At 42.5% G+C, this 11,872-nt stretch overlaps 1 protein-coding gene across 1 annotated transcript; it reads left to right on the top strand.

The window, feature by feature from the left end:
- Positions 1 to 1,967: 1,967 nt before the first annotated feature.
- krt8.1.L (keratin 8, gene 1 L homeolog) lies at positions 1,968 to 11,199 on the top strand. Its single transcript, XM_018247587.2, has 9 exons — positions 1,968 to 2,387; positions 6,074 to 6,282; positions 7,875 to 7,935; positions 8,025 to 8,120; positions 8,468 to 8,632; positions 8,899 to 9,024; positions 9,375 to 9,595; positions 9,758 to 9,807; positions 10,453 to 11,199. The coding sequence occupies exons 1-9, from the start codon at positions 2,040 to 2,042 to the stop codon at positions 10,713 to 10,715; spliced, it is 1,539 nt and encodes a 512-aa protein (XP_018103076.1). The 5' UTR covers positions 1,968 to 2,039; the 3' UTR covers positions 10,716 to 11,199.
- Positions 11,200 to 11,872: the final 673 nt, after the last annotated feature.

Here is an 11,872-nt window from a genome sequence, read left to right on the forward strand (position 1 = left end):
GATTGGCCCATCTAATTGTTTAATCATTTAGTGATTTATGAATTAGAAGGGTGTAGTAATTTATTCATTCAAGGGCTAATGAGCTGGAATTAGCCACACTTATTTTAATGGGAAGGAATTTAGAGATTGTCATCTAGAGAGTTGGTGTTTATGGTTTTATCTCTTTAGGAGTTGAGTGTTACTGTATAGTAATGCATGCCTCATAGCCTGTATATGAACCATTCCTACAGTCTATATGCTGAGCAATGGTTGCGCTCAGTGGGGCTCATTTATCAACACTGAGCAAATTTGCCCGTGGGCAGTAACCCATGGCAACCAATGAGATTGCTGCATTCATTGTTCTACTTGCAGCTGGTTTCACAAAGCTAATCACTGATTGGTTGCTGCCCATGGGCAAATTTACCCAGTGTTGATAAATGAGCCCCAGTGTTTCTACTTTCATCACACTGTATTATTGAGACCCATATTGAGCTAAAGTCTCAGCACAGTGGCGCTATCTAATCCTAATCCCTTTGTGGGCCCCGTCAGTGATTCATTGGGGCAGATTTACTAAAGGGCGAAGTTTTTGCCAGAAATCACATCCGCAGCGACATTGCCAATTTACAGGCGCAGACGACAATTCGCTAGTGAAAGAGACCGTCACTAGCGTTCATTCGAAACTCTGTCGTCAGGCAACTTTTTGCCAGGTGAATGGTCGTTGCCAGGCGAATTCAGTGAAGTGCGGAGTTGACTTCGCCACCTCAGACCAAGCGAAGTGCTAAAAAGAAGCTAGATCTTCCTCAATCTTCTGTCACTTACATCATATCCTGTGAGCCGAAAAATGCATTAAAGTTGAAAAAAAAGGCTGGCAACTCTTCCTTTTTTTAAGCGGCATTGCCTGCAAAAGTCCTGACTTGAATTTTTTTGGGTTAACATTTTCTCCAGACATTTGAGGGGCATGGAACATTCATTATACAATGGGCTCATGTGCAGGGCATTATATGATCTCTTTTGTCTTTATTAAAGTTCTCTGGCCATTTGTAATAAAAAGTGACCACTTGAAGCATTTGCACCAACATCTCTAATGTAATAAAGACGTCCACACATCACTACTAAGCGTAAGATCACGTGACTTTTCGCTAGGCATAAACGAACGCTAGTGAATCCTCGATATGGAATACTCGCACTGAAGAAGTATCGCTAGCGAAAAGTTGCCAGCGTTAGGCACCCAGGTCGCAACTTTGCATTTTAGTGAATTAGCGTAGTGGTAACGAACTTGCGCCTGGTGAAGTGGTCACTGGCGACAATTCGCCCCTTTAGTAAATCTGCCCCATTATGGTTAACGGGGTGGTTCACCTTTAAGTTAACTTTTAGTATGTTATAGAATGGCCAGTTGTAAGCAACTTTTCAATCGGTCTTCAAATTTTATTTGATACAGTTTTTGAAAAATGGGGGTCGCAGACCCCATGTAAAAAAAAAATGCTCTGTAAGGCGACAAATGTATTTTCATTGCTTCTTTTTAATTGTCTTTCTTTTCAGGCCTCTCCTATTCACATTCCAGTCTCTTTTTCCAAGCAATGCACGGTTGCTAGGGTAATTTGGACCCCAGCAACCAGATTGTTGAACTTGCAAATTAAAAGTTAACTCAAAGGTCCTTTTTAAGTAAAGGAGTGTAAATTGATACAGATGAGACAAATAAAAGAAGCCTCAGCACAGCCGGACATCCCCTCCCTTGTGTTTGTGACAGAAGTTTTCCTTCTGGGCTGGGCCGGCGGGGGCACATTCCTCACACAAACCCCACCTCAGGCTTTTAACCCTCCAGGGATCCCATTCTCTGTATAAGGAATAACAGTGCAGCGCCCTCTAGCGTCAGCTCGCCCGTCCCATACGTCCAACAGGTGGAAACCCCGCCCTCCTGTGCTCCAGCCACTCAGGTACTCGCACAGCGGCGCCCCCTGCTCCCAGCCTCGCATATAAGCGCAGCGTCTCCCATCAGCCTCAGCCTGTCCTGAGCTCCAGCAACTTCTCAGTTAGACACCGCCGGCACTAACACTTGCACCATGTCTGTTAGAACAACCAAAATGACCTACCGCACCAGCAGCGCTGCCCCCCGCTCCGGCGGCTTCAGCAGCTTCTCGTACAGCGGCGCCCCCATGGCGAGTAGAGCCAGCACCGCTTCTTTCAGCCTGGGGTCCAGCTATGGAGGAGCCTCCAGGTTCGGGAGCGGCTACAGGAGCGGTTTTGGGGGCGCAGGTGTGGGATCTGCGGGAATCACATCGGTCAGCGTCAACCAGAGTCTCCTGGCACCCCTCAACCTCGAGATCGACCCTTCCATCCAGCAAGTGAGAACCGAGGAGAAGGAGCAGATCAAGACTCTCAACAACAAGTTTGCCTCTTTCATTGACAAGGTGAGTGGCCCGGGCACAGGGAGTGGCAGCGACCCAAATAATGGCAGCGACCCTTTATCCAGCGACCCTTCATTCCAAATAATGGCAGCGACCCTTTATCCCAAATAATGGCAGCGACCCTTTATCCCAAATAATGGCAGCGACCCTTTATCCCAAATAATGGCAGCGACCCTTTATCCCAAATAATGGCAGCGACCCTTTATCCCAAATAATGGCAGCGACCCTTTATCCCAAATAATGGCAGCGACCCTTTATCCCAAATAATGGCAGCGACCCTTTATCCCAAATAATGGCAGCGACCCTTCATCCCAAATGATGGCAGCGACCCTTTATCCAGCGACCCTTTATATCGATTAAAGGCAGCGACCCTTTATCCAACGACCCTTTATCCCGAGTAAAGGCAGCGACCCTTTATCCCGAGTAAAGGCAGCGACCCTTTATCCCGAGTAAAGGCAGCGACCTTTCTTTCCCCGGAGTTGTGGCACTTGTGCTGACTCACCTTTATTCTCACTAGTCGGTGCCTATAAAATATGGCCGAAACGTTGCGCTGAAAGCGATTCAATAGGTTCCGTTGCAATTGACGCCCTGTCTTCAGCCCTTCCCCCTCTCTCCGCTGCTACAAGTGAAACTTCCACTGTCACCTTTGCACCGAATTGGGCTCCTTTAATTTCCATATTGGGAACTTTATATCTATATAAGCGGTTACTTTTCATTTGCCGGGCACTTGTGGCTGTGACATGTGCCATTTGTTTCCTTATTTGCTTAAGCCAAAGAACTTTTGCTGGCGGCATTATAAAATGCAATGACTAAGGGCTTGTTTGTCCTGAGCCCCATTCCTATTGGGTGTCAGAGAGCAGGTTTTCTCTGTATGGAGACTGGTGACTGGCTGACATGGGACTAATGGCCGCTGCATTTATGTACCTGCTGCATTTTTCTAAAACTATTTCCTTTTAAATCTCTAAAGTCCAGTTTTATGTTTGTGAGAGAAGCTGCCAAGATCTCACCCTGTCCTGCCAATGGCAGAAGTGAAGAGCAGAACCAAATGCCCCTCCCAAGGTGTAGGTCAGCGCTTATCCGGTTAATAGGAGAGCTCAGGGTGGGGATGAGCAGCTCTACTCTGTGTAGTACAGCTAACAACATAACTTGCTGAACTACACCTCCCAGTATGCTTTGATGCTGAGAGCTGTTTTTCAGCTTGGGAAAGACAACTCCAGGTGGTGGATCTGACTTACTAGACTCTCACTCAATAACTGATGAGTCTTTCACCCGTCCCTCCTGCTGTGAGAATGTGTCCGATGCAGCTGCACTAGATCCTTGTACATATGCAGGTTGCGCAGTTACCCCAAAGGTTTCTGTTATTTTTCTGCTTTATGGTGGATTGTTCTTGTGCTCGGGCAGCACATTTGCTTCTACTTTCATTATCTCTGAATTAATGGCCAATGCACCTACCCCAGGACAGGCTGCAGGTTATGCCAAGGCAAATACTTGCTCAGTCTGCTGCACTCTGTTACTCTCCTAATTGGCACGCACTGAATCCGATTAACACCCTTTGCACCTGTGTGTTCTGTATGGGTTACTGCTAATATAGAGCTGTTCTTTAGGGGTTCCTACATACAGTGACATTGTAGGTAAGGAAATTACGGAAAAACTCGATAATGTTCCCCATTGTGGGTGAAGATTGCAGCAGCAGTGTATAATCCATCTGCCCAACCTGTGGACATTAAATATTATTCAATTATTATTAAATAATATAAAATAAGTCATAGACCAATAACAGATGAAGCATAGCTTGAGCTTAATAAATAGACCCCCCAAAAGTTTGTTTTGGCCCATGTCCCTGTTGCTATGTAACTGATCTCTGTCCCCATGTATGCATGGAAACGACAGTTACAGCTTTCCAGTTGGTTCCACGCCCTAAAGCCCTCATGGATCAGCAGGTTTAGTTTTAGCATCTGGGAACGATTATCCATCGGGAATGTTGGGCCCTATATAGATAGCAGGTCTCTCATAAATTCACAATGTGCCGAAGCTGCAAGGGAGGGGCAGGAGGGGACAGGTTACCTGCAGACATTGCCTTATAGGGACATGAACATGCGCTCCACCTCACTCTGCACACACACCATTTAATGTCATGGAACAAAGTCTGCTCCACCGCGTCCTATCTGCGCCCAAACCAAATATAGAGCTGTTGTGCCGGGTCCTGTGGCTTGGGAAAAGCACTGTTAATGGGAAATTCCGTTTCTACTGAGAAATCATACATTAACCCTTGGTCCTATTCATTTGTGGGGGGTTTTTTTAAAGGGGAACTATAACACAAATGAAAATTCAATAAAAGCTTCATCATACAAAAAATAAACTTTGTAAATACAATCAATTAAATATTCTGTGTTTTTTTCTGAAATCAAGTTTATCTTCATTATCTCTCTCGGCATCTGTTTCTCTTCATTCTGTCCTCAGATAATCATTGACAGTTAGATCCAATATATCTTATAGGGGGCTTCTTTCCTAGCAAATGAACTAGAGCTCACTCAAGTAACCGATTCCAGTACAAAAAAAATCTAACAATAACTGCCTTTTGCACAAATCCTGCATGTAGAGAGACATGATGTCTCATAGAGTGAGCTCTAATACATCTTCTAGGCAAAAGGAAGCCCCCCTATAAGATATATTAGATTTAACTGTCAATGATTATCTGACACCCAACTGCTGCATGAAGAGAGAATGAAAAGAAACGGGTGCTGAAAGAGTGATAGTGAATATTAACTTGATTATTTCAGAAACCTACAGAATATTTAATTGATTGTATGTAGAAAGTTTCTTTTTTCAGTATGCTGAAGCCTATATTGTATATTTTTGTGATAGTTCCCCTTTAATATAACATTTATTTATACAGGACCACTGGTGCACTGTGGACTATCCTGCCCTGTCTGGATTCTAACCTAGAGACCCATGTGCTGCCAATCACTATTCACTGAGCTGCCCATAGGCACCTGGATAAACTGCCAACCGTGATACTTTGGAGAATTAAAGGACCAGTAACATCAAAAAATTAAATTGTTTTAAAGTAATAAGAACATAGTGCAGTGTTGCCCTGCACTGGTAAAACTGCTGTGTTTGCTTCAGAAACACTATTATTGTTTATATAAATAAGCTGCTGTGTAGCCATGGGGTAGCTATTCAAAGGAGAAAAGGCTCAAGTTACACAGCAGATAGCAGATAAGCTCTGTAGAACATAATGATATCTGTTATCCATTACTTATCCTGTGCCATATAGCCGTTTTTCAATTTCCGCCATTGCTGCTCAGCAGCTTGTTTATATGAACTATAGTTGTGTTTCTGAAGCAAACAGATCAGTTTTACCAGTGCAGGGCAGCACTACATGATATTTTCATTACTTTAAAAACTTTCAGTTTTTGATGTTACTGTTCCTTTAAGCAATGAACCCCCCCAATAATTTGTTGAAACCATATACTCTACCCTCTGATTTTGCCCTGCACACATTGTGCTCTGGTTGAGGTGACTATAAAGGGTTAATCACAATGACTGGGATGTCTGTGAGGGCCTCCTGCTGAAAGCAAAGTGACTTCATCAGGACCAGTCCTGGGCTCACAAATGTTGCTCAGAAGAGCAGCAGCGTTTAATCCCGTAGTGACCGGCAGAAAGTGAAATGCGCTTTCTTTTCTCAGGTGCGTTTCCTGGAACAGCAGAACAAGATGCTGGAAACCAAGTGGAGCCTCCTGCAGAACCAGAAGACCACACGCAGCAACATGGACTCCATGTTTGAGGCCTACATCGGCAACCTGCGCCGCCAACTGGATGGCCTGGGACAGGACAAGATGCGCCTGGAGTCTGAGCTGGGAAATATGCAGGGCCTGGTGGAGGACTTCAAGAACAAGTGAGTGATTTTCATAGCTGTGCTGCCATGTGACGTTTATTCTTCCACATGCAAAGCAGCATTGCAGTTTGTTTGTCTTTATGGCTCATACACCTGTGTCAGCTGCACAACTGTCATGATTAGTCTCTGGCTCCCCTTTGTGGCCACTGCTGGAACTGCATGCCTTGCTAGTCAAGTATGGAGTCTGTGCATCCAGGGAGAGCGAGCTGCATATTCTCTGTATGTCTGTCCAGCCATAGTGTTATATCTTAAGTCCTCTCCTAGGAATGTATGGGGGCAAGTGCATCATGGCAATGAGACCTTTTTAGTAGACCAGCAAGAATATGCATGTATTTCCTCCTGATGTGTGTGTGCCAGAGCCTACAGCTAAGAAGGAATATTTAGAAAGAGAAGACTGCATATTTTTGGTTCTCTATTGTCTCTTTCCCTACTGTACACGCTACCTCTGTACCACCCTACAACTCTATAAGGCCCATGGCTGCTATCCCTATACAGAATCCTAAAATACAATACAGTGCAAAATAATGGGTGTTCATCTGTTGCACTGAGCAATACTTGGACTTTGTGCCAAATAAATAAAGATATATAGAAATGCTGGCTTTTTGGCCACATATTCTTTCCTTGGTTTTATTTGTTTTATGTTGACCCTTGAGACAACACCGAGAATAGCCCTGCTTCTGTTCTGCTGTTGACAAATTCTGAAATGCTTGATGCCCTTAAATGGCAACATGTGCTCGGGGTTTATTTTATTGAACGTTCTGCCAAATATGTTCTTCATATTTGCATGTTACAGAAACAGCTTCCTTTTCTTGGCAGTCATTCAGTGCATTGGTTATCGTTACAGCTGGCCGTATGCGGGCCAATCAGTTTTTTCCGAGAGGTGTGACTACGTGTAGGGGCCCCTTTTTAATACGAGGATTGGACGGTATCCTAAATGGATTGGCCAAAAAATCAGATTTGCATATAAAACCCAAACTTAAGACCCAGTTTTCATAGTTTAATTAGATTGTGACCAAACTGTACCGTATCCTCTTTGTATTGACTTATAGATGTATCAAATCTCATTCATTTTCCTATTAAAATCTCCTAAAAAAAAAAAAAAAAAAAAAAAAAAAAAAAAAATTCTTGGTTTTAGTAAATGTTTTCTGTACTGTTCTGTACCATAAAATGTTTGCAAACTTTGAGCACACAATTTACTGCACTACCTATTGCTGGGAATAATGGGCTTCTGGTGGTCAGTGGGCCCAAGTGTTTCCAAGTTAATGCAAGTACAGGTATGGTTTCCATTACCTGGAAACCTGTTAACTAGAAGGCTGTCTCCCTTAGACTCCATTTTAATCAAATAATTAAATTTTTTTTTTTTAAATGGATTTTTTTTCTCTATTATTATTATTATTATAAAAATAATAATAACCTTATACTTGATCCCAACTAAGATACAATCAATCCTTATTAAGTAGGCAATGTACAGAGATCCAAATTGTGGGAAAACCCCATGTTTCAAGCATTCTGGATAATAAGTTGCATACCTGTAATTCTGCTTGGGTTCCTATGAAACATAAGATTAAACATGGGGTATCTTTGTCCTGCAGATATGAAGATGAAATTAACAAACGCACAGAGCTGGAGAATGAATTTGTCCTGCTGAAGAAGGTAGGTAGCCCCAGTTCTCTTCTGACACTCTTCTCTTCACCCCTGTGGGGAACCAAACTCTAAACTGTTGTCCCTGTCTCTCTGGGCAGGACGTGGATGAGGCGTATATGAACAAAGTACAGCTAGAGGCGCGCTTGGAAGCCCTGACAGATGAGATTAACTTCTTGCGGCAGCTATATGAAGAGGTAAGACATTTTATGCAGATTTATTGTCGTTCACTTGCAAATATTTGGAAATTTGAAATCCTAAATTAGATAACCCTACATTCAGTCTCAATATCTGAGCCTACTAGGCCCAAGTGCAAGCAGTTTAGCTACAGAATGAGCTGCAGTTTCCAGGAACATGTTTTCTGCTGTAAAATTGTTTGAAAGGGACAGTACCTGCTTTCATATACCCCCTTCTTCCCTCAACTAAGCTAAATATCGTATATAATATAATTATACACTTGCTGCTTCCCTCTCCCTGTAATCAGTGAAGTTCCTTCTAAGAGCTCTGTAAAACAACCCCTTCCCTTATTCCCTCTGTTATGCAGGAGCTGCGTGAGATGCAATCCCAGATTTCCGACACTTCAGTTGTCCTGTCCATGGACAACAACCGCACCCTTGACCTTGATGGCATCATTGCTGAGGTCAGAGCTCAGTATGAGGATATTGCCAACAAGAGCCGTTCAGAAGTGGAAAGCATGTATCAAGTTAAGGTGAGTTTATATGATATTAATTGTGCTCTAGCTGAATCAGAAACTTAGTATTAGTAGTATTTATTTATTCAAAGGATTAAATGATCTATATTCTCTCTGAAACATATGTATTATAATAAATAGAGTATATTCAAAGCCTCGTGATTTTATATGGTCATGGAACTTCTTGGTAACATTTAACAATAAGGGGTACTATAAATATAATTTATACCTTTTTTTAATGGCCATTTTTTTATTTTGCTAATGTGCAAATTCTTTTCATTCAGTACCAAGAACTACAGGCATCCGCTGGTCGCCATGGTGATGACCTGAAGAACACCAAAGCCGAGATTAGTGAACTGACCCGTTACACCACAAGGCTCCAGTCTGAAATTGATGCTCTCAAAGCACAAGTGAGTATGGCTGTGCTATCTATTTAATAAATGAATAGGGATCATTTCCAGGTAAGGGGAAAGAGAACGTACATTGAACCCATATAGAGTGCTTAAAAGGATGACTTTTTCCAAACTTTGAAGGCGCTCCAGCTGCAAGTTCAGCTGAGCAGAGTCCACTGAGAGTAGTAGATAGACATGTGCTGGACAACACCAGGACCAGCATTTGCAGTGACAACTCCCTAGTCTTATTCATGGGCTTTTCTGTCCCAAGCACACTTCAGCAGAATATTTTTAGACAAGTGTGATCATTTAGTAGTGAGTAAATGGGAAACCAGTGCATTTTTCAACCATGTTCTATTTTTGTGCAGCGTGCAAACCTTGAGGCACAGATTGCCGAGGCTGAGGAACGTGGAGAGCTGGCACTGAAGGATGCCCGGAGCAAGCTCGCTGAGCTGGAGGCTGCTCTGCAGAAGGCCAAGCAGGACATGGCTCGCCAGATGCGTGAATACCAGGAACTGATGAATGTGAAACTGGCTCTGGATATTGAGATTGCCACCTACAGGAAGCTGCTGGAAGGAGAAGAGAGCAGGTATGATGGGAACCATGATATTCATTGTTCTATTGGAGGGATGTCAATCCTGTAATCCTCCACCGTTGATGCCTGGGTGTTTTTTATGTCACCTGGAGGATCCTGAGATCTTTGGTATGTAAAAATATATATATATAATTTATATTTTTTTCCCCTTTCCAGACTGGAATCTGGCTTCCAGAATCTAAGTATTCAGACCAAGACTGTGTCAGGTAAATATTGCTTTGTTCATACAAAAGAGAAGGGTAATTTGCTGCTTTAGAACAATAGATGGGACAGACTGCCATTCTCTTAACCAGTAAATACGAATCATTTTTTCCAGTACTTCATGCAGAGTAACCCATAAGCTGAACTCAAACAAATGTACCCGTTTCCTAGTTCTCTGGTTTCCATTGACTCAGCCTTCCTAGCTTGTGTAGACCTTTAAGGAGAAGGACCAGTATAATCACTGGGCAGTGCTAACATCGTAGGCATTCTCCAGTTATTTTGTATGTGAGACCCAGGCTGATGCTCCTTTTTGCTAAAGGCTGCATTGGCCCATGGTACTTTTCTGGGAACTTTGTGTGTCACCTTCTTCTCTTCGACCCTGGTCCAGACGTGCATGCACCTTAGTGTGAAAAGCTTAACTTAGAAGCAAAAAAAACGACTTTATACTGCAAGTGTCTAACTTGAAATATGGGATTACAGAGCTATTTTGTCTTAAAATGTTCAATTCCAAAAACATTAATCTTTTTTTTATTGTCTGTCATAACCTTGCTAAGGGGTCTCTGGTGAAATTGTTGGATATCAAAGGGGTGTTGGTTTGAACTAAGAAGAGAACATTACTGAAATAATGCTTGTACTTCACTTCTTCGCAGGTGGATACGGTGGTGGTGTTTCCAGTGGATACAGTAGTGGTGTTTCCAGTGGATACAGTAGTGGTGTTTCCAGTGGATACAGTAGTGGAGTTTCCAGTGGATTCGGTGGTGGATTTGGAGGTGGCTACTCTTACTCCAGCAATGTGAGCTCTTTACCATTGGAGACATCCAAGACAAGCAAGCGTAGCATTGTAGTGAAGACTGTGGAGACCAAGGATGGGAGAGTGCTGTCCGAGTCCTCAGATGTTTTCTCAAAACCATGAGCGCCTTAACCCTTTCTGTCCCACAGCCTGGACTCTGAAAGATGAGCCTCCTTTAAGGCAGTAATCGGGAAGGATTCTTTGGGTAGATGTCCTTACACACCATAGCAAAACCACCTCCGTTCTAAAACTGACATTTGATGGTGCTTAAAACAAAACAAAAAAAATGTATTTTGAGTCATGGGTGGAAATTCTCTTTCTGATCATGTCCCAAGTACCTTCACCTGATTCCCTCCCAGCAGGCTCAACTTGAGGCGAGTTCAGCTAATTGTGGGCAAAGTTCTTCGAATACTATATTTCTCTCTGGCTTTTTGTGCAATTGTCATGCCTTTCAACTTAGTGTTTGCAAGGAAAGTACTACCATACTAGCAAAACCTAGCACCGTGCCTTAATGTCCATCCTTTTGTGGTGGATTTTGGAAGTGTCTACATTTCAGCATTTTTGCATAACTCTTTTAAAATAAAGTTTGTCTTGTTTTTGTTTAAAATGTCTGTGGCATTTATTTCAAGTTAAACAGATATAATAGGGGTGCATTTCAGATTTCAGTTTTGCGGGCTTGTAATACACATTTGAGAGCCAAATGATCTTAACATCATGATGTCATAAAATTTAAGATAAATAAAATTGATATCAAATCCATAACACTTGAGCTTTAATAACATCATGGGCAAAACAGATATTGATCTCGATATAAATAATAAAGTTTATCTTCACTATCCCTCTCTCAGTATCTGTTTCTCTTCGTTCTGTCTTCTTGCAAGAGTTGGGTGTCAGATATTCATTGACCGTTAGAGCCAATATATCTTATAGGGGGGCTTCCTTTCCTAGCAGATGTTTCACCCAAATAACGGATTCCAGTACAAACAAATCTAACAAAATAACGGGCTTTTGCACAAATCCTGCATGTAGAGAGACACTGTCTGGTGATTTTAATAGAGTGAGCTCTAATACATCTTCTAGGCAAAAGGAGCCCCCCCCCCCCTATAAGATATATTGGATCTAACTGTCAATGAATATCTGACACCCAACTCCTGCATGAAAACAGAATGAAGAGAAACGGATGCTGAGAGAGGGATAGTGAACGTATACTTGGTTATTTCAGAAATGGTACAGAATTTTTAATTGTATTTAGAAAGTTTTATTTCAGTATGCTGAAGCTT

The sequence above is a fragment of the Xenopus laevis genome, chromosome 2L (genome assembly GCF_017654675.1).
Source record: "Xenopus laevis strain J_2021 chromosome 2L, Xenopus_laevis_v10.1, whole genome shotgun sequence".
NCBI classification, from domain to species: Eukaryota; Metazoa; Chordata; class Amphibia; order Anura; family Pipidae; genus Xenopus; species Xenopus laevis.

Bases quoted from the DNA above. Each gene is read 5' to 3' on its own strand.
- krt8.1.L (XM_018247587.2), top strand. From the start codon at position 2,040: ATGTCTGTTAGAACAACCAAAATGACCTACCGCACCAGCAGCGCTGCC. The intron at 2,388-6,073 runs GTGAGTGGCCCG...TTCTTTTCTCAG, and splicing joins TTGCCTCTTTCATTGACAAG to GTGCGTTTCCTGGAACAGCA. The intron at 7,936-8,024 runs GTAGGTAGCCCC...CTCTCTGGGCAG, and splicing joins AATTTGTCCTGCTGAAGAAG to GACGTGGATGAGGCGTATAT.